The following is a 24509-nucleotide window of genomic DNA, read 5'->3' on the forward strand; positions in this document are numbered from 1 at the left end:
CGTTACAATCAATTAATAGATCAACTTGTAACTCAAAAGTTTGTTAGACTGCCCACAATGCAATCATTGAGTGAGTCGGGAGAAATCAAAGCTTCTCTTACTCGCTAATTCCGAATCTGGTGTCAGGTTAGACTGCCCAAGATATGTCCAGATTTTTCTAACACTCCCAGACCTAATCATCAGAAGAAAGGAGGAGATATGATGTTTATTGAGAAGAAAAGGAGTAAATTAAGGTCACAATGCAATCATTGAGTGAGCCATAAGGGAGAAAGTGCAAGGCCCCACATTGCAGAGAATGGAGGAACAAGTGAACAACCACAGATGGGAGTGGGAGGCAGGCATGGCACAGCCAATAATTCCTCCAACCTAGGTGAGGTTGGTTGGACTGATAGAATTGGACATAGAGCAACATGGGAAAAAGAATAATGTTTTCAATGAATACTGAGAAATTGTGGGAATAACATGACACATTTGCAAAATTAGCACACTTTATTACAACAACAAGCTATCTATATAAAGACTCTACTAACCAAGGTGTGTGCACTGTATGGTGTAGAGGCTGAAAACTTGGTTTCTATTATTAAAAAATCTATGTAAATACTCTATCCAGTCTAAAATAAGTGTCATTTTAGTTTGACTGCAGTTAACTATTTTAAACGTTATCTATAAAATATTTTTTTACGTATTGAGTTCGAATATTCGAAAATAACATGGGTAGATTTGTCTAAAAAGACTTTCATAATAACATACTTTGCTATGTTTTATCAATATATTATAATAAAAAATAGTAGTGAAAGTTATATTGGAACCGTATTATTATCTAAAACGACACTTATTTTAGATTGGATGGAGTAATATTTTGCAATTTTGTATGGGTGAAAAATATAAAAAGAGAAGAGATGATGGGACCTGGGAAAATATTTCTGGGATATTGGGAGGATGAAAAATGATGAGCAGCGCATGAGAGTTGGATTGGAGGGGTTGGAGCCCCCGATGATTGCGGGGGAGGTGTCAGGAAAAGTGCCGGCAAAGCGAGGCGCACGGCCGGGCCGGTGGGCCACCCCTGTCTTCCCTCGATATTTTTTCTCTATCTCTTTCCGGTCTCACCCGTGTGGGCCCTGCCCCGGATGGAAATCATGGGCTTGCTTTTGTTCGGCTCCGACACCCGTGATTTAGAAGCAAATTTTATAGAATTTTTTATAAAAATTTCTTTTTTCTATAATGATATATGTTTATTTTCTCTTCTTCAGCTTAACTATTATATCACTAAATAGATAGTATATATACAGTCTTACGAGAATCTTTTTGGACAAGATCCTATAGAATTTGCTTCCGTGTCCCCCTAACCGACTTGGTAGGCTCCGAGTGAGCCGATCTCGCGAGCAAACTTCGAGCCAGCTCGGCGACCGCTCCCCTTTATGGCTTCGTTACTTGTGTGATATCAATTTATTACCGCTGTAAAAAAATTAATTTATTATTGTGCTCTAGGTATATGAGGAGGATGACCTTGCTTAAACTGTTATGAACATGAACGCAACTGGAGAAAAAAAGGGGGGGAATGGGGTGTAAAGATTCACAGTTGTCGGTCCAGGTTTTGATTGGATTATTAGGGAATATTCACAGAAGTATAATAGAACTTTTACTACTCTCTCTCTCTCTCTCTCAAAAGAGAATGCACGCTTAAACTGTCATGAAGATGCACACAACTGAAGAAAAATAATGGCAGTGTGAAGACTCACGGTTGTTGGTTCAGCTTTTCGTCGGATTAGATCGATTAGATTCACAGAATATATATATATATATATATATATGTATACGTATGTATATGTATATGTATGTATATGTATGTGTATGTGTATGTATGTGTATGTATATGTATGTATATGTATGTATATGTATATATATATATATATATGTATATATGTATATATGCAAGGGCGGATCCACCGCTAGGGCGAGCCTGGGCGGCCGCCCGAGCTCTTCGTCGGCCGGAACCCCCTGTACCCCCTTCTCCCTATGGATTTTGGTGATTCACCGAGCGGTGAGGTCGACGCACACGCATGGCCTCACAGCCAGTGGCCCACAACCCACAACTCCACAAGTAAATCTCCAACCGCCTGGATCCCCCAAATCAGAAATTCCAAATCTCCATAACTCCACCACAACTCCAAATCTCCAATCCACCCTGCTGCTGTGCAGGCTCCTGGCAGCGGGCGGGCAGCGGGCCAGTGGCGGTGGGTGGGCAGCGGGCCAGTGGCGGTGGGTGGGCAGCGGCGGTGGCTTGCAGCGGTGGCCAGCTCCAAGCGGCCCTGCACCGGTGGGCAGAGGCCAGCTCCAGGCGGCAGCCAGCAGGGGCAGTCGGCAGCCCGCAACTAGGCAGGCGGCCAACCGGCCATGCTGTGGCTGCTGCTCTTGCGCCCAGCGACCACGAGCCAAGAATACGCGCGATGGCTGCCCTGAGCAGGCCAGTAAAAATGATTCCTTTCTTGATCCCAGTTCCCAACTGTGCGCGCGAATTTTTCCTCGCCCAGGTGAGCTTCCCGGCTACCAACAATGTCCTTTTTTTAATCTAAGAACTTGAGCCGTTGAGGTGAATTTCATTTCATATTAGCTCGCCCTTCAGTTATTGATTCGTATTTGTAGACTTGTAGTGTCATCTGTGAGATTGTGACCCAAGCATTCGTCTAAGCCTTCTAGTTCTACACATAATTAGTGGTTGTGGTTTCATAAGTTTCTTTACCTAATTACTTCTATTGTCTTATGTTACATTTGGTTACTTTGCTTAATTGCATATATTTTTACCTTCGATTATTTTCCATTTTACTGGTCATATGGTTTTTCGCCCTACCTGTTTTGCCCGGCTGGATCCGTCACTGTATGTATGTATGTATGTATGTTCCAATCTCAATCGTCGACTATTATTCTTAATATCATGCCTTCTTGGTACATACTCCTACATGTGACGCGTAAGATATGCTCGGGTGCATATAAACGATATACTCCAATAAGGAAATCTTACTCTTCACCTGGAAATCGGGAGCCCTGCTAGCTGCTAATCAGCAGGTCAGCTATCAGCAGAACTAATTAATTAACCTGCTGCTGCAGTTAAATTGATTGATTTTAGTTTGCTAGCTTAGGTAGCTAGCACATCATGAATGCAATTACTCTAAACGCAACATGGATTCAGAAATTTGTTGGCTATGACAAATCTAGAGCCATTAAGTAGCAGATCTCCTTTTTCTTCTTCCTCTTTTTCTTCCTTTTTTTCATTCTTTTCAATACCCAAAAATTGAAGAGAAGAGAGGTTTTGGGCTCCCAAGTCCGTCCAGGGTAGGAGGGCTTGAGCCCCCTCTACTCTATGATGGATTCACCTCTGTCTGTGAAAGGAAATTCTATAAGATTTTTTACTGAAAGATATCTATGAGACTCTGATTTATATCGTCTTTTTCTAATTCAACTGCTGGTACGTACAACTGAGAGAAAGAAGGAGAACACGTAGTATATACGAAAGAAAATCTTTCTATAAAACCAAATCTAATAGAATGTTCTTTTCCTACCTGTTGGTTGGCCCTACCGCCCAGGAGCTCAATTCCGAGCGAAGTAACCACGCACTACAGGCACAATGCAAAGCATGCATGCAGATTTGCCGCGTTGACCTCTTCCTCCTTTCCTTGGCAATTTGGCGCCACCCATGCATCCATCCATGCAGCTTCAATTCGTCGATGACGTGCGTGCCCCGCTCCTTTGTTCCTGCTCCTAGGGATCAGCGCCACTGGAGGAAGAGAGCATGCAGCAGCTGCTGAACCATTCGCTTTCTGACAGCATGCATGCAGTAAGATCCAATATTCTCGTAGAGGATTCCAAAGCTAGCAGAGGATCGTATCCACATCGGACGTGTTCTTCTCGCGGCCAGCATGCATCTGCGGCGGCACTTGGCTCAAGTCTGAACTTGTCCAAGTCTCCTGCTGGTAATTATAGCACTGCACGTATCGGTGTAGAGTACCTCTGTTTCGTCAGAAATATGTGTGGTGGATTTATCGATCCGGATGCTTGCAGATCAGAGAAGAAATGATCTTAGCATTTATTGCTTTCCAAATTAAGCCCTGAACCGCCGTTAAACTTTCTTCTTAAGTAATAATATAGGCAGTTCTCCTGCTGATTCGTTTAGAAATAATAAGCTCTGACCTGCAATTTTTGAGCTGACGTGCAATGCACACTTGCTAATGCTAGCCAGGACAGCTAAAGATTAGAGTGATTAACCTATCTCGTCGGACCAAATCAAGCGAAGGGACAGCCGGACGCGCGAAGGTAGCAGGACGCGCCAAGTCGCACGCGTACCAAGAGCCGCACGTGCGACCGAGCCCAAGGCACGCAACCAGCTCGGCTCGGCTCGGCAGGGCTCCGGCTGACGGAGCCGAGGGATAGGGTCAAAAGGCCGGAGCAGATCGCTCGGCATGGCCGCGATTAATAATGGCGGTGCGGAGGAGAGGAGATCCACCCGCCCGCACGGCACAGCTCATCATTTGCATCGCCGCTCTGTTCAGCCACCCATCCAGCTGAGCCCCCAGCTATTTATAACCCCAGCTCCTCCACCACCGCATGCCCAGACCACACCAGACCGAGCTCGCTCACCTGACACAATCCTCCGGCGAGGAGCTAGACCCACCACCTCTTCTTCCATCTCGTCTTGTTCGGTTCTGCCTCTCAACAGCGAGGATACCATACCGCAAGATGACGCCCGAGAGCCTGGATCTCGGCCTCAGCCTCGGGCTCACTTCGCAGGGCAGCCTGTCGTCGTCCACCACCGCCGGCTCCTCCGGCATGCTCTCCCCCTGGGCCGCCGCGCTCAACTCCGTCGGTGAGTTACATTGCTGGCTTGCGATGATCGATCGCCGGCGTTCTGTGTGACGACAGGGATGGGTGTGCTGACGCGTGCGTGTGTGATGGTGCAGTGGGGGACGGGAGGCTGGAGGCGCGGCAGCAGGCGTTGGATCCGGACCAGGGGATGAGGGCATCCACGTCGCCGGACAGCGCCGCGGCGCTCTCGAGCGGCGACAGCGGGAAGAGGGAGAGGGAGCTGGACGACGAGGACGGCGCCGGCGGCCGCAAGAAGCTAAGGCTGTCCAAGGACCAGGCCGCGGTACTCGAGGAGTGTTTCAAGACGCACAGCACGCTCAACCCTGTAAGCCTCTTCTTCCTCGCCGTCGATTCGTTCGCTCGTTCAATTCATGGCCGGAGAATGACCCAAGATTCGATCTTTTGCGGCGTGCAGAAGCAGAAGGTGGCGCTGGCGAACCGGCTGGGGCTGCGGCCGCGGCAAGTGGAGGTGTGGTTCCAGAACCGCCGCGCCCGGACCAAGCTCAAGCAGACGGAGGTCGACTGCGAGTACCTCAAGCGCTGGTGCGAGCGCCTCGCCGACGAGAACAAGCGCCTCGAGAAGGAGCTCACCGACCTCAGGGCGCTCAAGGCCGCGCCGTCGCCGGCGGCAGCCGCGCTCCAGCCCTCCTCCACCATGCTAACAATGTGCCCCTCCTGCCGCCGCGTCGCCACCCAAGGCGGCGCTAAGCAGGAACAATGTCACCCCAAATATAACGTTCCCCCCGCTGCGGCCGCCGTCGCCGGCAACGTGCTGCCCAGCCACTGCCAGTTCTTCCCAGGCGCCGTTGACCGGACAAGCCAGAGCACGTGGAACGCCGCCGCGCCGCTGGTCACCAGAGAGCTCTTCTAAGATCCATCGATCTATCTCGCCATGGCAATGGGAAAGAAGGTGATCGATCGATTCATTAGAACAAGTTCTCGTTAGGATCTCGCAGGTTGTGGTTGGGTTAATTAATCAATTAATTACGATTAATCAGGAGAGGAGATTGTTTTGGATTTTTTTTTCCGATTAATTCAGTTGGGTTTCTGAAAACGACGACGACGAACGAACAAAGATGGCTGTCTGCTTTTTCCTGGACGGCGTGTAAACCAGTTCATCTAATCTGCTGGTTGGTGAAATAACAGGGTGATCGATTGTACTAATTGATTGATGAAGAAAGTTAATGGAAATCTTTACAAAATTCTTGTCCAAGAAGAGTATCTGGAGCCATGTCAATCAACCAAATCTTCTTCTTTTTGCTTCTGCTGCTGTGTTTGCACCTGACCTAACATTTTTCTAACTCTTCTTTAATCACAAGGAAATCTCATAACAGTGACACCTGAGACTGAGATTAGGTGACGGTGAATGGTGACGCACAATTCGATCATAGTTTCAGGAACGAGAAAAGTTAGAGGTAACTACTGATAAAATATGAGCAAGCTGAACTTGTTCATGTTCTTTAATCGACCAAAAGCTAATCTGCAGTCCTCGCAAAAAAAAGAAAAGAAAGAAGAAGCTAAACTGCAGAGCAGTGACAGGTTAAAGTCGAGGTCAGATGTTTAAGAGATCTGATTAGGTTTGGCCCGGGGCAAGTTCTTTTCAACCGACAATTGTATCTTTACGCGATCCGCAGCGATCAAAGTTAATTGAAAGCTTGCTTCCAGCTTTTCAGTCCTCCCCAGAACAACTTGTGTTATCAATCAGTGGAAGAGGAAGGGCTAACCTAACACAACTACTGTACTCAAGATGGCAAGAGTGCAGCAGTTTGCATATTTGATCAGTAAAACTCCTAACTGCTAAGGTCCCATTTTGAAACTTGGGACATTTTCCTGATTCCTGCGAGAATCGAACTGTTTCCGTAAATTTCCCGCAAAATGATTCCGGTGAAACTCGTGCATTTCACAACAATCCATAACATGTCAAGCTGTTTTTTGTGCCTTTTACCACGCCCATGCAACTTGTATGTTTATTTACTTTACTGTCTTCTGAAAAGTTGTTTACTTTACTTTAACCACTGTTTCATTGCTTTAATACTTTGCATATATATGTAAACTAGTGCATATGAGCATGACAAGTCCACTTCTCCACAGAGGACTACCAATATATCTACACATCTTATCTTATTTAATTTATAGTTTGCTTCCACCTTTTCTGTTCTGATCCTTGTCAACAACTGGTAGCGTTACTGAAAAAGGGACAGTCTAACTGAACATGGCAACACTGTTCTTTTCAGAAAAAAACTGCGTAAAACAGCATCAATATGCACAATTCATTGTTGCTGTCCTGCTTTGGAATCAAGATGAATCATGTGCTAATACGTATAGCTACAAGCATACAAACACACTATGCATAGGAAAGGAGGAAAAACAACAAAAGAAGTGTCTTATTAAGACAGCGAGATACCTATCAGCTAAGAGGCGAACTTTACATTTTGCTTGAGCTGCAAAACCTAAAACCCTTTCTGAAGACTACTATTTTTTTAGGGAAAAGCTCTGAAGACTACTTCTACATAAGGCTTTCCAGAAAACTGGCATCTTTATTGTAAGAGAAATCAGCCATTGCTGCATCACGGAGGATGCAACCTGAAGAGCATATCACTTGCTTTTCGACCTCCAGTCCATGATTGCAGAACGAAGAGAGTGGTTTGGTATCAGGCTCTTGTTCGGTAAACACAAGTTCGTCATTGGTGACTTGTCGTTCATACTTAGCCACATCTCGATCGCCTTACGATCGTAGGTGTACCCATCTGATGCAACATATGGATCGACCATCACTTCCTGAAACAGTGTTGGAAAAAACATCTTAGTAATCTTCCTATGAACGGCCACTACAGTTCACAAAGAGAAATGCTGATTCCGGACCTGAAGTATGGGGCAAATGAAATGACTTGGAGGTGCTGTGTGGCCCTGAAGAGCAGCTTCCCTGGCCTTGGTTGCAACATCCTTCAGTCGCTCCAGCGTCGGAAGAATACACTCGTTCAAGTCAGGCCGGTCTTTGCGCCTCATTTCAGAGCACCGGAGGGCTAGGGCAGCCAATTCTTGTGTCTCATTCAAAGGCCATTGTCCAGCAGTTGCATCCAGGACGTCAACAAAGCAGCCATCTTCTAGTGCAGTCTCCACAACATGCGCAAGGCCCATCGGTGATCTTGCTGTCAGCAGTTGCAAGATCACAATGCCTAGCGCATAAACATCGGACTTCATGGATAGTACACCGGTCCGTTGATATTCGGGGTCTATGTAGCAGAACGTGCCCACAGGTGCAGTGTTCTTGATCATTGTAGACTGGTACTGACCCATGCTTGGAAGCAAAGTTGATAGGCCTACATCACCTTTCTTGCTAATCAAGTTCCTATCTAGTAGTATGTTCGCCGGCTTCAGATCACGGTGGATAATAGGCTCTGGTTTGGAGCTGTGAAGAAACATCAGAGCAGTGGCCACCTCCCAGGCTATTCTGAAACGGTCGAACCAGGTCAACAGCGGCGTATTATTCCTGCGCAGCAACATGCCATCCAGGCTGCCATTTTCCATGTACTCGTAGACCAGGCAACCATGTTCAGGGCATGCGCCAAGCATCATAAGCAAGTGAGGGTGCCGGATTTTACCAAGGACCTCAAGCTGGAATAAGATAAGTAGCACACATTAGATGGTGAAGTAATTCAAGTAAAGATCATGAGAAGAGATCCCAAATGATGCAATACTATATCTGCATACATCATATGTGAAACCACTTCAAGAATGTTCATAATTGTGTGTTAGAGGGGGAGTTATTCCAAGCCCCCACATGCCCCTCCCAGAGAGGGGCGACTTGGGCGGCCACCAAACCCGCTGTGCCACCGGTCCTCTCCCTCAGCGCCCTTGCATCGCCACCGCCTGAGCATGCCACCGGAAGTTCACGCGGCCGCAAGGACAGCGACGGCGGGGCTATCTCTTGTCTGTGCCACGGCTCTCCCTCCCGACGTCTTGAGGGACAGCGGCGTGGTGCCAATGAACCGGGGCATCTGGCGTGCCCGGGGCGACCGGATCCGGCGACGTCATGGTTAGACCCACCTGGATCTAGCGACGTCGCACTCGTGATGGTCTCTTTGTCGGGCCGGCGAGCTTACGGTCAGAGCAGTGCGTTGGGGCCCCCGACGGTGACGGTGGTGCCGGTCCTTGCTAGCGCGCCCAGCACGTCGAGGGAGGCGGTAGCGAGGCGGGCTCACGGTTCGAGGCTATGGTGGAGTTGGGGGGGAGTGGAGGTGATGGCGGCGTTGGCCTTGCGGCTGGCTGTAACGGGTGGAGGCTATGGTGGAATTCGAGGCTTGAGGCCACGGTTCGCGATGGGGGAGCTAGCGGTTGGCTGCCACGGGTCAGCGGTGGAGGCTTCGCGAGTAAGGTGAGGTAGTGGCCATGTCGAGGCTGCGGTCTGGCGTGATGGACAAGGTTGTGTGGAGGAAGGCGGAGGGATGACCCTTGGCTCCTCGCCGGCGTTGATGGCGTCTTGGCGGGATGAGGTTGTGCACGGGTAGCAGTGTGGTGATGCTCGTCTCCAATGGTGAGGCACATCGGATCCGAGGTGTGGTGTCCTGCGGCGGGCGAGGGGTGGCGTCCGTTTGCAGTGACTTGAGGTGACGAGGGGGTGGCGTCCGTTTGCAGTGACTTGAGGTGACGAGGCGGTGGCGTCCACGCTTGGCAAGCGGCAATGTGAGGATGCGGCCGGGTTTGGTGAGGCGACTGCTAGGTGTGTCTGGGTTTGTGCGGCGACCTCGAAGTTGTCGGATCGGGTGGTGCTTGAGCTAACGGATCTATGCAGTATCACAATGGCACTGTGGCGGTTGGTCCCGCACGGCAGTGGCCAGCTCGACGTGGGGTAGTCTGCTTCGCGGCAGCCTTCGAAGTCGTGCCCGGATGTTGATGGTGGCTTGGCTCGTCCCAACGGCAATTGGTCCCACATGACGGCGGCTATTTTGGCGTGAGGATGATATGGGCTTGGACCTGCAGTGGTGGGGTGGTGTGACCTATGGCGCGTGGTCCCTAGTGGCGCGGCAGTGATCGGTCACGCATAGCGGCGGCTGTTTCGGTGCTGGGCGATCGTACTCAGTGATGTGGTGGGTGGTGGCAGGGGCTGGGCTGGTGGTGGTGCCTGATTCTCATGGCAATAGGCAACGGCACACAACGATGGGAGCCGGATTGTGGTGGCTAACCCTGCATGGCAGCGGCAAATTCGGTGCGGCATGGCTCCCACTCAAATGCAGATGGAGGCAAAGGTGAGGAGGCCGATGATGCGGCTAGTCTCTGTGAAATGGAGCTGATGGGACACAGTGGTGGCATGGCGGCGGTCGGTCATGCATAGCGGCGGCTGATTTTGGCATATCGCGACTATGCTCGGCGATGTGGCAGGTGATGTTGAGGTGGTTCAATTCAGTTGTCGGCGCGTATTGTGGTCCTATGTCCAACTGGCCGAGTAGATAGTTGCTACAGTTGCTTGTTGCTTTGGTTGTTGCGTTTGTTGTTTTTTCTTTTCCTGATCATAGCCTCCCAGGACTATACTCTTGCCGCGTTTGTTGTTTTTTTTCTTTTCCTGATCATAGAAATGGGCACTGTCTGGTGCCGTTCGTTCAAAAAATAATTGTGTGTTAGCAGAAGCTAAAAGGAGAATATTTTAATATTTGAATAAGACGCACTCCACAAAAGAAAATGATACTACCTCCTGCTGTAATTGCTGAGTTCCACATCCTTGAGGGGAGTTCAAAACTTTGACCGCTGCAGTTGTATGGTGAAACTTGGCCTTGTAAACTGTGCCATATGAGCCCTTACCAATCACTAGATCAGCGGAGAATGATGAAGTCGATGCCTGAATCTCCTCCCATGTATACCTGTTGTTCTCATCAAAACAGGGTCTGGCAATCCTCTCTCCTGTCTTGTTCTCATTAGCTTCTTGGTCACCATAACCCTGTGTTGCTTCCGTTTCAGCTGAATGTTGCTTAAATTCAGCTTCTCTCACTGCTTCATGTTCTTCCCTCTCCTGTTTCCTTACCAATCTCCTAACCTTGTCCTCTACCAGTTCAGTTTCTTTAAGCTTAGTTTCATCCTCAATGTGTTGAATTCCCAACTTATGTAACTAATAGAAAAGATGCAACAGGAAACAGTTAGACCATGTATGTCATGTACTTTTGAATACTGCCTACCATGAAGAGATAGACATTACTTTTTGAGTGGCGTCAAATGATTCGTGCTGAGCAAACTCAAGCTTATGAAGATGTCGTACTTTGACCTTCATCCTTTCAATCTGAAGCCTTAGATCGTCCTGTTTAGCACAAGTTGTTCACAGAACACGTTAAGTTTTTTTCATGTGGTATTTATCATTTAGTACTCTTTCGAAGGAAATAATTACAGTTTTCCTTGAAGGTATGAAATACCTGGTCATTAGAATGTTTTACATTTGCTGAAATTTCTGAAACTGATGCCTGATCAGAGTTATCAGGCTGATTGTCTCTTTGGAAGCTCTTGTAGATAGAATTTCCACTGCTGCTACTACTGAACTGCACCTCTGAGATCGAGTGTGAACTTGTCAGCGTTGGATCATCATTGTAAGAGATCTCACTCCCAATACTGCCTGAAGGGCTAGCTCTCCTGTTTGACAGCTTGTTTATGATTGCCAGTGCTTGGTCACGCTGCAATGGCAGGGAAGGCTGCTGGAACGATACATTTGCTGTTCCAAACGTGTCTCCCCATTCTGCAGTTGGTAGAATCATTAGTGCACTATTTTTTAAAACGCCATTAGTACACTAATATCCATAATGTACATAACAAATGCCCAAATACATTGGTTTTGCTCAAAGTTTGTTACTTCTGATTAAGAACCTGCTGATCTAGGGCGATCGAAGTTCTAGGAATATGATAGATATGTTCATAAAGTAGATTTTATCTTATACTATCAAAACTGTGCCATAGTATTGTATGTATACAACAAAGTACTTCCAAAAGTACCAGAAATTAAAATGTTTGATATTCAAACACTCACACGGAACCTCAAATGTGCAGACGGAAACAAAACTAGCAGTTTTCTTCATCAACTTAACTCCACGGAAGATTAGAAGCCAAACTCATCGTATTCAATTCAGTAGATGCACAAACCAACAATTTTTTTCTGGAAAAGGAAATGTGCAAACTAAAAATTTCACATGAAAGTCAACTTGTATACTTGTATATATTACCTGAAGGTGCACTGGAGGAAAGGCTTCTAGAGCTAGGAGAAGAAACAGTGGAAGAAGAAACAGATTTAGGTGTTTCAACGGTGTCAGATGTAGCTGAGTGCACGAATGATAGTTTGCCTTTCGAAATAATGTATGCTGTACAGAAGCTTGGAATGCACTCGGAGATTTTGGTTGCGGTCTTACTTCCTTTGAGTTTCCTGAAAAGTGACACATCTTATAAAGGCTTAGGATATCCATAATGATCATTTTCAAACTGTCATCTAAATTACATCCAGCCTAGTTTTATTTATATAAGGCGTAAGGATTCAGCATTAATGGATCAGTTTTATTGCGCCGCTTTTTTTGGTTGACAGCTTATGGAATTTTTTTAACTATGGCAAAGGAACATGTAACCAGTACAGTCCGCACATATCTGCCCTACAGTACTCATGCCCTTTTTTCTGATCATTCTGTTCATTTCACATTATTTTCTTTACCAATTCTCACTAAAGCTGTGCGGTCAAGTAGCTGTACTGAACCCTCAAGTGGCTTAGACCAGTGGATGGGGCAATCAATGGGAGGGCATGATCATCCTACCGATTTGCTTTTCTCATGACTTATACTAGATCAGCTACCAGCCTAAAGTTTATCACCTTTGCACTAATTTGTTCGGTTAGTGCATCCAGATTAGCACCACGTTTGTTCACAAATAACAATCACAAGGAACACTAAAGCCTATGTAAGTACTAGTGTTTAAACTTCAAACAAGTCTTTTTTTTTCCTGGAAGTAAGTGCAAAGAAGGTTCCCAAGGGATAAATTAATTTAACACATTATCACTATACCTTTTTTTAGATAAAAGATTATCACTTTTCCTGTTCTCTGGATTACATAAAATAATATAGATATATTATTACCTCACAACTTTGGATTTGTTCATACTTGAGCGTCAGTTCCTCTTTTCTTTCACTAATCAAAAGCATGTAACGTGACTGTAGGAGTGGTTGATGTACACATGTATATATGCTCATGTATATAGATTGATAAAAAATATGCAGTGAGATAGACGATTGTTTGAATAAATACTGAACATTAATGGTAAGAACTTACCTTCGGAATATATTTTTTGATGAAGAACCTAAAACTAACTTGCAAATGTTGAATTTTGCTATTTCTTCGCTTATAGCAGCAGCCACATCATCTGATTCAAGTAAAACAGCTTCAGCTTCTACCTGCTCATCAGAAATAGAGTAAAAGATGCTATTTGATTCGTGAGTTATACTAACTACAAGTGATTCATGAGTCAACAATTCTGCTAGAGACCGAAGCCCCTAACCAGAAACAGAGAAGGTCACATGGAGTCACCTAGAACCAAAGAAAGGGAGAGGCGGGCCAAAGAAAAAGCATAAGTGAGGATCCTCATATAAAATGCTAGAGGTCTTAGAAAGGCAGTTAGGAGAAGACAGTTAAAGGATTACATTTTGAAGAAAAGACTAGATATCATTGGTATCTAGGAAACTGTGAAGGACTTCACAGGGAATGAGCTCAAAGAGATTGCTAGCAATGAAAATTATTCTTGGAGTGTGCTTCCTGTCATGGGCCATTCTGGGGGGATTTTGGTGGGGTCAAGGAGGACCTCTTGGAACTAGAACAGTGTATTGTCCACAAATATTGTCTCCAGATTACTGTGAGATTGAGGATCACCAATCTCATATGGGAGTTTATCACAGTGTATGGCCATGCAGATCACATCACATCAAAGGACTTCATATGTGAATGGGAGGACATATGTAATAAGGTGATTCTGCCAGTTCTACTGGGAGGTGACTTTAATCTCATCAGATATGCTAAGGACAAAAATAATGATAACATTGATAAGAACCTTTTAAATCTTTTCAGTGACTTCATTGGGAAATTCCACTTAAGGGAAGTGAAAAGAACAAGGTCTGAATATACTTGGACTAACAAGCAGATAACTCCAATAATGGTGAATCTGGATAGGTTCCTGATGTCTAGTGACTGGGAGCAGCATTTTCCTCAATGTCATGCATGGAGCATGACTAGAGTCAGCTCTGACCACACACCTATTTGCATGGACTCAGGGGAGGCTGGGATCTAGAGATGCAAATGCTTCACCTTTGAAAGGCAGTGGCTCCTTGAGGGCAACTTCAAAGAGCTGGTTTGTCATAGGTGGTTGGAGAAGAAAGCAAAAAAGGCTTGTTAATGGATATTCTATGGATGTGTGGCATGACGGTCTCTATAACACTAGACAATTTATGAGAGGGTGGCATAGGCAACAGGTTGGGGAACAGAACAAGACCAAGCTTGATATGTTGGCTCAACTTGAGGTGCTTGATGGGAAAGCAGATTATGAGGGACTGTCCTTGGCTGAATGGGAGAATAGATACAAGTTAGAAGAAAGCCTTGAGAAAATTCTCTCCATGAGGAGATCTTTTGGAAACAAAAATATGAGAAGACCATGGTGAGAGAGGGTGACAACAACACAAGTTTTTCCCATCTACTAGCCAATGGGAGAAGGAGAAAGAACCTGATCCTATCTATGGAGACTAATCAAGGCCAAATCAACTCTCAAGACCAAATCAAGGAGCACATTATAACTTCTACAAAAAACTGTTTGGTAATGATTATGGGGAAAGCTTCAGATTAGATGAATCCTTCTAGGACAACCATGCATCACTTTCAGATGAGGCCAAAGACTCTTTGACCAAACCCTTATCTGCTAAGGAAATTGAATATGCCTTCAGAGAGATGAAAGAGAACTCTGGCCCTAGGCCTAATGGATTCACTGTTACCTTCTTTAAGGTCCTCTGTGAGTGTGTGAGGGAGGATATTTGTAACATGTTTAATGACCTCCATGCTGGTATATTAGATCTGAAGAGGTTAAAATATGGGGTCATTATGTTGATACCAAAGGTCAAGGAGGCTAACACCATCAAGCAGTACAGATCAATTTGTCTCCTTAATGTTGATTACAAAGGCTTCACCAAGGTTCTTAACAATAGGCTGATCCTAGTAGTCAAGGAGGTGATTGGTCCAAGCCAAACTACATTTATCAAGGGAAGAAACATATTCGAGGGTGTGGTGTTCCTCCACGAAGTGATTCATGAATTAAGAAGATCCAAACACCAAGGACTGTTAGTGAAGATAGATTTTGAAAAGGCTTATGACAATGTAAAATGGAGTTGCCTAAAAAGGAAAATGTTTTCTTCTCATGTGAATATAATGGATTATGCAATCTGACAAGGGGGGCAGAATCTGTATAAATATTAATAGCCAAAGGGGCCCTTTCTTCATAACCTATCAGGGCCTGAGACAGGGTGATCCCTAATCTCCTTTGCTATTTAACATTGCTACAGATGTGCTAAATGCCCTAATAGACAAAGCAACAGCTAAGGGTCTGCTCAAGGGAGTAGTAAACCACCTAATTCCATGGGGGATCACATATGTTTAGTATGCTGATGGTAGATGGCTCTGATAGCTCTATCCTCAACCTCAAGATCCAGCTTTACTGCTTTGATTGGTTGTCTAGTCTCAAAATTAATTTTCATAAGAGTGAGATATTTGCCTTTGGGATGGAGCAGTCTGACAAGGAAAGGGTTACCAATATGCTTAATTGCAAGCTGCGCCAGCTCCATCTGAATTATTTGGGTATCCCTGTTTCTGATCACCAATTAGTTATTGTTGCCTCCTCTATGGTTCTAATAAAAATGATCAAAAGATTAGACCTATGAAAGAGTAAAAACCTGACTTATGGAGGCAAGCCGACATTGACAAATTCCTGCCTTACCAGCTTGCCCATGTGTACCATGGGGTTCTATTTGCTCCCTAAAAGGGTGCACAAGAAAATGGACAAGATCATATCAAGATTCTTTTGGAGGGGGGTTGAGGATGTGAATAAGTACCAGCTAAATGAGAAGCTATTTGCAGGCCTAAAGACTATGGAGGCCTTGGCATTTTAAACACAATAGTCATGAATGAGTTCCTGCTAGTCAAGTGGATTTGGATGATTTGCTCTGGGTCTGATGACTCCTGGTTTAAACTCCTCAAAGCCAAATATATGCCAAAAGGAAATTTCCTCACCTCCAGGCAGAGAGGCACCTCTAAGTTTGGCACAGCTTACATAAAGTGAAACATCTTTTATAATGAGAAGTTGTGTATAATGTGAAGAAGGGCAACAAAGCTCTTTTATAGAAGGATGTTTGGTTGGGCGACACCCCTCTGAAAACCCAATTTCTTGACCTCTTTGACCTTTGCTCTGATCCTGATTCACTGGTTTCTGAATGCTGGGCTAATAACGAGTGGGAGGTGCAGTTTAGAAGAAGTCTGACAGCAAGGGATTTACTCCAGTGGGATGAAATGATGCTCAAGCTGCAGAATGTTCAGCTAAATGATAATAAAGACGAGGTGGCTTGGGCTCTGAATAAATCAAGGAGATTTACCACTAAGTCTCTCTATAGATTTCTTACCTTTGAGGGAGTATCTAGCAAGGGAGCTATGAAGATTTGGACTTGCAAAATTCCCCTCAGAATTAAGGTCTTCCTATGACAAATGTTGCATGAAAAGCTTCCAGTGGCCTCCTCCCTAAAGAAGAGGGGTTAGAAAGGGAGCCCAACCTACTACCTATGCGACAGACCTGAGGATGGAATACATATCTTTTTCTGATGTGTCTTGGCACATTTTTCTTGGACAGTGCGCTGTAGCATGTTTGCAAGTGGCTGCAGGGATTCACCCTTGCTGCTGGTCCAGTCTCGAATGTCTGGGAGCTGTGATTTGGTGTCCTAGTGTTTTCTATGTAATAGGCTAGCCTTTTTTTTGGTTGTTTTGTTATGTCTGTACTAAGCTACTTGGCCTGCTGGATGCTTCCTAGTGGATGATCGTTCCCTTTTCTTTTTCCTGGTACTGTTGTGAACCTGTTTATTGGCTTTCAATAAAAACTGAGGTGATTTCTTTTAAAAAAATTAAAAAAAACTACAAGTGATTCCTAAAAAAAGAAATTAAGTGCGGGTGGAACAATTAGACAATTACGAAGCTAACCTTTCTCTGAGCACAAATTTTCTTGTAAGGAAGTAACATATTACTTGCTTGCCATTCTGCTTCTTTCCTGTATGCAGATGCTACGTCTTCTCGTACTTGTGAGATCGGGATAAAATTGCCCACTACAGGAAAAAAAAAAGAGAAAAAGGAACCAGTTGGTACTCAAATGATTCAGAACCATAATAAGCAATAGGTACATTTTCTTTTTGGAAAATAAGGCAAGAGCTCTGCCGCTCAGATTAGATTAGATGAACAACAGGTACACTCAAAATTCCATATTGTTCCCACTTACGACAGAGGCTCTGAACTCCATATTCATGCAACCTAATAATGTAGTACACCAAATTCAGTAGTTGGTACATAGTTGGTGTGGCATTGCAATCACAAAGTTATTAATACAACAAGAACAACAAAGCCTTTGTCCCAAGCAAATTGGGATAGGCTAGAGGTGAAACCCACAAAGTTATTAATAGTTGGTGATAATGGCTAGTGGTAGATCTAGCATCCTGTATTATTCAAACTAGGAGCATCCCCTACCTTGCATGAATGGATGCCTAATAGATCTAGGGATGGCAGCCAAACCTGTGGGTTTGGGTCCCTGCTGGTTCTGCACCCGGCGGGTGCGGGTTTGGGTGCAAAATCCCGCCCACAGGTCTGGCGGGTCCGGTACCTGAAACTATAGCGGGTCGGATTTAGGTTCCTACTTAGCCCCGTAGGTGACCTGTGGACACCCGAAGTTACCAGCCTATCTACCTCTCTAGTTTTCTCGGCTGGATCGGCTCATCTCCCTCACCTTTCTCTCTCACCCGGCCTCCCTCACCTCTTCTTTCTCTCTCACCCGGTCAAGCCGGCCTCCCTCGCTCTCTCGCCTCTTGCCCTCTCTCTCTCTCTCTCTCTCTCTCTCTCTCTCTCTCTCTCTCTCTCTCTCTGCACAAAGGCGATGACAGGGCGGGCTTAGCGGCAGTGACTAGGGTTCAACGGTGGGGTGGAGGCCGAGGTGGGGAAGGGGAAGGGGGGCCAGCTCACCTCGGTCGGCGGCGGTGTGGCCGAAGTGGAAACCACGACGTCGATGTTGGCGACGACGGGCGTCGGGGCGGCAGATCCGGGCGTGAGCGGCTCGGTCCGGTGGTGACGGCGGCACGAGATGAACGCGGCAGCATGGATCTAGCAAGGAGGTGGCAGTGGAGGTCTGCGCCCGGTGTTGCCACCCCCTCCGCACCGGCCTCACCGCTCTTCCGTGCTCAGCAGCGCCTCGCCCTACCACACCGGGCCGCACTGCCCCTCCGTCCGATCGCGCTGTCGCGTTGCCCCTTTTGCCCATTCCTGCCGCTTGACCGCGCCATTGCGTCGCCCTCTCACCGCCGCCTCTCCGCACCAGGCCGCGCCACCCCCTCTGCCGTTCGCTCGCTCTCAGCTTCCTCGGATGACAAGACCCGACGGGTGCCCGCCGGATTCAGGGACGGGAGCTCATTTTAACCCGATTAGTACTTGGGGTGTGGGTCGGGTTTTCCATTCCGGGTTTCGTGGCGGACAGGTTTTGGCTCAACCCGATCCGACCCATTGTCATCCCTAAATAGATCCCTTCGGTACGAAAGAGAACATTTATTTTTTCGTTAGTTTTAGAAATCGGGACGTCTCTTATCATCCCTTGGTTCCTCTTTCCTGGACAAACATAAATTTGATAGATTCATATACTGTATTCTTCTCAACACTAATACAGTGGATATCGACATCGCAATATATAAATAAATGACATAAAAATACCAATTGGGCGTTTTATCCGGGCAATCTAAAAATACAGATTGTAGCACAAATTCCACATTCGGTGCACTGACATAGTAAAACATTTCATGTTAAATGACCTCGCTGATGTATCAAATCGCTACCCCGTCCATTTGCTTCCTTATTCACATTATTAACTACATACATCCCCTTTTAATTTCTCTTAAAAAATATATAAACTCATCATGAAGTACAGAAACTTGAGATTAGTAAGGTTCAATTGCTACAACTACTGAACTACACAAGACCTGTTGGTTTTTACTCTGAACACTACAAGAACTGCATATGCTGCACATACAGGCACATAATGAATCAGTGAAGGGAGAGATTCTCACTTGGGGTGGGGACCATGGTGATCGCCGGCCGGACGTGCAGGATCCGGAAGAGGACCCGCCCTTCGGACATGAACTTGTCGAGCGCCCACTTGAGCGCGTGCCTGCTGCTCCTGCTCCTGCTCCCTTTCACCGCCACCGCCACCGTGCTGACGACGGGAGCCTCCAGTTCTTCCATATCGCCGGCTGCTTCCTCGATCTCCATGTCCCCCAATCTCCTCCCTCTGTCTCTACCACTTCTTTGTCCTAGCTGCTGATCCACAGGATTAGAAAAAGAAAGGAAAAAAAAATCAGCTTCCGCCCTGCCTTGTATCTAATTCTCCCCCAATCAATTCTTCAGAACGCAATGCACGCAAGACTCGGAAAAATAAATCTCAGAAATTCGATGGAAATTCCGAGATGAGGAGCACGAAGATATGGATGCCGCCTTCCATGTGGTGAAGACTGAAGCCGACTGCTACGGCAAGAACAGAGACCGCGAAGAAAAATCAAAGGCAGCAACTTTGCGACGATCTTGGTGTCTCCGGTGTACGAAACGAGAAAATCTTGAGGCCCGAGAGGCGAGAGAGAGAGAGAGAGAGAGAGAGAGAGAGAGATTCGTACGTACCTCTGAGGAGCCATGGAGGATGACGATGGACCGAGAGTGAAACCGGCCGGAGAGTCAGTGAAGACAAGCGGAGCCAGCATGGAATGAGGGAGATGGCAAGTCGGCAAGATGGATCGGCGGGCAAAGACTTCTGTAGTTAAGTTAGTTGGTAGGAAATGATTTCGTGGGAAAAGGAGGCGTGTGTACACGAGAGAAAACACAAAAATTGCTACGCTCACAAGCAAACTCATTGGCTCACAAGTGTGTGGTAGTTTTGTGTTTCCGGTTTTTTTTTTTTTTTTTTGGCATGGCTAAATTCCAGGCGTGCATGGTATAGTAGTTTAGCATGCACGTAAGTATTTAGCAAAAATTTGTCTGAACACATACATCCATTTTTGGATAATTAATATCCAGTGTTTAGAGCCCAATTTTTTTATCTCACGATCATTGTGTGACAAAAAAACAACCACAATCTTGATAAAAATCCATTTATTCTTCCCTTTACACCCATACTGTATAAGCAAATTTATCAAAATATACCAGCAAAATCATATGATCCAAAAAGCAAAAATAGAACCGTGTGAAGGTAAATCATACTCATGTATTCCATAAAAGAAGAGGACAAGTGTGAATACATGAAAAGTAAAATTTCATCAAATACAAATACTTATATTTTATAAACCATATATCTAATCTCTGATCCGTTTGCACGGTTGTCGTCCTTACATTTTTATCAACAAAATGAGATCCATCTTGGTTATATTTCGGTGTAATTTTTTGGACAGACATAAATTGCCTATATCAAAATTGAAAAACTGATAGACTAATCCAATTAAAATACTTAAGTGGTTTTCTAAAATTGCCTATATAACAATATTTTAAAAACACATTCACTTATGCAACTCAGTTATTCACCCGTTTCAATACATGTTCGTTCATACTCTATTCACAACATCCACATCAGTACTTCACTTTATCAACCATCAGTCGGATAACCAAGTTTTTTAAAGTAATGAGCAAATTTTCAAAAAATCATAAGCAAATTATAATGCACTCAGAAGCACTTTTTTTATATGAAGTTGATGTTGAAAAAAATTCACTTTATCAACCGTCAGTTACATAAGAAATTTTTTTAAAGTCATAAGCAAGTTTTTGAAAAATCGTAAACAAATTATAATGCACTCAAAAGCATTTTTTTATATGAAGTTGATGTTAAAAAAATATCATCGAAATATACTCAACTGGGATCTAGTTTTAAAGCTTTTATCGCACGAAACACAATAGTACAATTGGATTTTAATTTAGATGCTCGGTTTGAAAACTATAGTTTTTTAAAGTTTTGAAATGGAGTTGTATGTGAATGACATCAGTAATTTTGTCATTTTTTCCTTCTCCATGCATATAACAATACACCAGCTGATGACATCCGGTGTTGAACGAACGGCCGATCCGAACGTACATGCACTCATTAGTCTTTAGGTTTTTTTTTCTAGTTGTTATTCGGTGTTTGCCCTCCAGAATCTGGAGGTATTCTGGGACGATGTTGTGTGTGTTCATTTTCTATTTTACGGTGGTATACTACTCGTTCAGTATAACTTTTTTTTAATATAATAGGTAGGTCTTATATCTGTTTATTTAAAAAAATCTCATCATTTTGTCTTAATTAGTGAAAATATATCTAGCTTTTATGTGTGTTTTTATTAATTAATGATAATATGAAGATCAAATAACTAAAGATATGTCATTGTCAATAGAGTTTTATGGACTAACTCATGTGCTTTGTGTCCGAGAGTGAGTTAAGGTTAGTATCCATGAGAAGACATAAGTTGAATTGAAATCATATATACCAAGAGTGAAGAACAAAATTGGACTCCATATATGATAAAGTGAATTTATTAAAGATGTCAGATATAAAATAGTTTTCTATTGCAAGACGGTAAAGTGCAAGTAAGACTCGTTTGCGATGGAGCATCCGATAGTGAAGGACAAGTAAATGGCTTGGTACAAAAGGAATAAGTTGATGGTGAAGAGTGAGTGAAGGTTTTGCGTCAATAGACCGTGTGAGACCATGAAAAGTTATGGGTGACTCGCATCAATCATATAAATAATTGAGAAGAGATGGAGTGAAGATTATATGAAAGTTGGCAACCCTCAAGATTTAAAAGAAAGAAGCGGTACTTGAAAGTTTCAAAGGCTCAAATTGGTTCAAACAAGTTTTACATTTGAATTTAAGTATAGGTTTGCCGCACTATTAAGAGAGATGCAACTTAGAGCTAATTTTCGTGTCTTAGTAAGTTGAGTTGAGATATTGCAAGTTTGAGTGCAAGTGAGCGTATCTCCTATCTTGAGCACTCGAGTTTATCGGTAAGAAGTTCGTGAAGTATTTATTACTCTTAGAGCTTTGAGCTTCTAGGTGGCTAGGCGTCGCCGGCGAGCACCCAAAGTTATAGTGCGTCGCGGGAAGTTTATGAAGGTTTCGATTTCGCCTTAGGAAGTGAAGAAATCAAGAGTGAAAGCTAAACTCAAGTGTGACCGAGCTTAGAGAGAAAAAGAGTTGAGAGAGATCCGATTCAAGTGTGACCGAGTCCCTCAACGGAGATGTAGGAACCTCTAGAGGAGGTATTCGAACTTCAGGAAATAAATCTTGTATCTCCTCACTTGTTTCTTTATTCTTGTGTTCTTGCTCAATATTTATGCATATTGTTCGATCTACTTATTCATGTAAAATTGATTATAGGTACTCCGTGGATCTATTTGAAATAATCACTTGGAACATACGATTTTATTTGGTTTGAGCTAGAACTCTTTAGACGTACTTTAATTTTAGTTTTGAATTCTTTCTATGTTAAATCTGGAGTATTCGAGTCAAACTAGAAACTCTAGATTCTGTACAATCTGAAACTGTAGTATCCGGAGTTAACCCGTAGTATCCGGTGAACAGTATTTTCGGTATTTTTAACTAGTTTTTTTTTCATATCTTTGTTAGTTTTGAATACTTTTTTGTCACTCTAAGATTGTAACGTTTATACTTATTTAGAGTGATTGTGCACTAGTTGAGTCTAGTATATTTAAAATTTTCAGTTGTAAAAAAATTATTTGTTTATTTTTCGCTGCAAATTTAGACAACGATAAAAGAAAACGATTTTTGTAAAACATCTATTTAACTTCTCTAAACGATGTCATTGACTTTTCAATTAGCAGCACAGGTGGGTATGTTCACATGTGCAAGTGTGCGCTAGATCACAAGCCTATAAAATATAAGCTCATGTCGGACACATACACCTGAGTGTGCATCGAAGATGACAAACAAGTTAAAATGGTGTAATACCTAACATCCATTTTCTTTGCCCTGGTTCCCGAGGAACACACATCATTTTGCTTGTTTATTACTGTGGACTCCTGTTTGACGACGACATTGATCAACATGATATTCCAAGAGATCCATCATCCAAGTGAAACGAAATTCCGAGTTTCGAACCCTTCTTGGGAAGGTGACAGAGCCGGTGTAAATAAACAAAGTCAAATGTTGCTCGTGGATACCGTGACTTCATGGTTTTGCTGTTGAACAAAATATATATATATGTGTTTAGAAGACGATACTACTGAATAGTGGTTATTTGAGATAGACATCGTACCTATTAAAATATAATATTTTGTCGAATAAACATTTAAAATGCATTTAGTATTCTCCTGACCTACTGAATCCACTCGTCAGACCTCTTTTTTCCCCTTTCTTTCTTCCTTCTTGGTCTTCTGTTCTGTGTTTCTTCTTTCTTAGTTCAGATGTGCCGCTTGGACCCTCTTCTGGACCATCTAGCCACGTTTGCTTGACGCGTTCCCAGACTTTAGCTAGCCTGACCTTGTAATGGAACCACGAGTTCCACGTAAAATAAATGAAAAGAATGACCTCATGGCCAGGAGACAGGCGGTGGTCATGCTTGCGCCCGCCATTGTCGCCGAGAGGCAGGCCTTGTCACCGAGAGGCGGTGCGTGGGAGTTTTTTTTTAATATATATATTCTAACTTAAAATATTAAATAAATAGACTCATGTTAAAAAGATTTAAAAAATAAATACCTACCGCCCTCTCATCGGACGGGTAGACTCTTACCGCCCTATGAGAAGATGGCAAGCACAGCGGTGGCCTTTACCGCCCTCTAGTCGGAGGAACAGTATTCATCGAAAAAGATTATTTTTATAAGTTCTAAAAATTGTTAGGTCTCAAATAAATTTTTAAAAATCTAAAAAAATAATTAATATTCTTATTATATGATGGACTAATTTCTAAAATTATTTTTAGCCATAGTTTATATGGTGAAAAAGTAAGTTTCTTTATAATACTCTATTTATATATATATATATAATCATTTCATGTGATATTAATCTTTTAATTCAATTTGAATTAAAAGAAATTCAAACATATATAAAATTCAAACATATACTGTTCATCCGACTGGCCACCGCTGCTTGCCGCCTCTAAGAGGTGGTAGCCATTTATTTTTTATTTTTTTATTAGGAGTCTATTTATTTAATATAATTTTGATGAATACTGTTCATCCGGCTGGGCTACCGATGTTTGCCACCCTCTCAGAGGGCGATAAGAGCCGGTGATAGGATGGTAGGCATTTATTTTTGTAATTTTCTTAATTATGATTCTATTTATTTAATATTTTAAATTAGAAATATATAAAAATAAAAAAACTCTGTGCGTGGCTGTCGGTGTATT

The 24509-nt window shown here is 43.9% G+C and overlaps 2 protein-coding genes across 8 annotated transcripts; one reads left to right on the plus strand and one right to left on the minus strand.

The window, feature by feature from the left end:
- The first annotated feature begins 4464 nt into the window (after window positions 1–4464).
- Window positions 4465–6062, plus strand: LOC133927846 (homeobox-leucine zipper protein HOX2-like). The gene is made up of 3 exons (XM_062374233.1): window positions 4465–4858; window positions 4953–5182; window positions 5273–6062. Exons 1-3 carry the CDS (start codon window positions 4600–4602, stop codon window positions 5726–5728), a joined length of 945 nt encoding a protein of 314 aa, XP_062230217.1. The 5' UTR covers window positions 4465–4599; the 3' UTR covers window positions 5729–6062.
- A 1002-nt stretch (window positions 6063–7064) lies between these two features.
- Window positions 7065–19947, minus strand: LOC133926204 (U-box domain-containing protein 35-like). Of its 7 annotated transcripts, none has more exons than XM_062371999.1 (10): window positions 19807–19947; window positions 19203–19449; window positions 17086–17207; window positions 13141–13262; window positions 12054–12250; window positions 11256–11572; window positions 11045–11143; window positions 10544–10957; window positions 7720–8472; window positions 7065–7635 (listed from the first exon to the last, which is right to left on the minus strand). In XM_062371999.1, exons 2-10 carry the CDS (start codon window positions 19402–19404, stop codon window positions 7453–7455), a joined length of 2409 nt encoding a protein of 802 aa, XP_062227983.1. In that variant the 5' UTR covers window positions 19405–19449; window positions 19807–19947; the 3' UTR covers window positions 7065–7452. The 7 variants fall into 7 exon arrangements, with proteins under 7 accessions (XP_062227983.1, XP_062227985.1, XP_062227986.1 ...); XM_062372001.1 differs by having other exon boundaries at window positions 19203–19452; XM_062372002.1 differs by lacking the exon at window positions 19807–19947 and having other exon boundaries at window positions 13141–13231; window positions 17130–17207; window positions 19203–19799.
- Between the last annotated feature and the right edge of the window lie 4562 nt (window positions 19948–24509).

Source organism: Phragmites australis, chromosome 8 (genome assembly GCF_958298935.1).
Source record: "Phragmites australis chromosome 8, lpPhrAust1.1, whole genome shotgun sequence".
NCBI classification, from domain to species: Eukaryota; Viridiplantae; Streptophyta; class Magnoliopsida; order Poales; family Poaceae; genus Phragmites; species Phragmites australis.

Coding starts and splice junctions, on each gene's coding strand:
- LOC133927846 (XM_062374233.1), top strand. CDS start 4,600: ATGCCCAGACCACACCAGACCGAGCTCGCTCACCTGACACAATCCTCC. Junction 4,859..4,952: donor CGCCGCGCTCAACTCCGTCG/GTGAGTTACATT, acceptor GTGATGGTGCAG/TGGGGGACGGGAGGCTGGAG. Junction 5,183..5,272: donor CGCACAGCACGCTCAACCCT/GTAAGCCTCTTC, acceptor TGCGGCGTGCAG/AAGCAGAAGGTGGCGCTGGC.
- LOC133926204 (XM_062371999.1), bottom strand. CDS start 19,404: ATGGAGATCGAGGAAGCAGCCGGCGATATGGAAGAACTGGAGGCTCCC. Junction 10,958..11,044: donor CATTTGACGCCACTCAAAAA/GTAATGTCTATC, acceptor CTTTTCTATTAG/TTACATAAGTTGGGAATTCA. Junction 8,473..10,543: donor CTCAGCAATTACAGCAGGAG/GTAGTATCATTT, acceptor ATCTTATTCCAG/CTTGAGGTCCTTGGTAAAAT.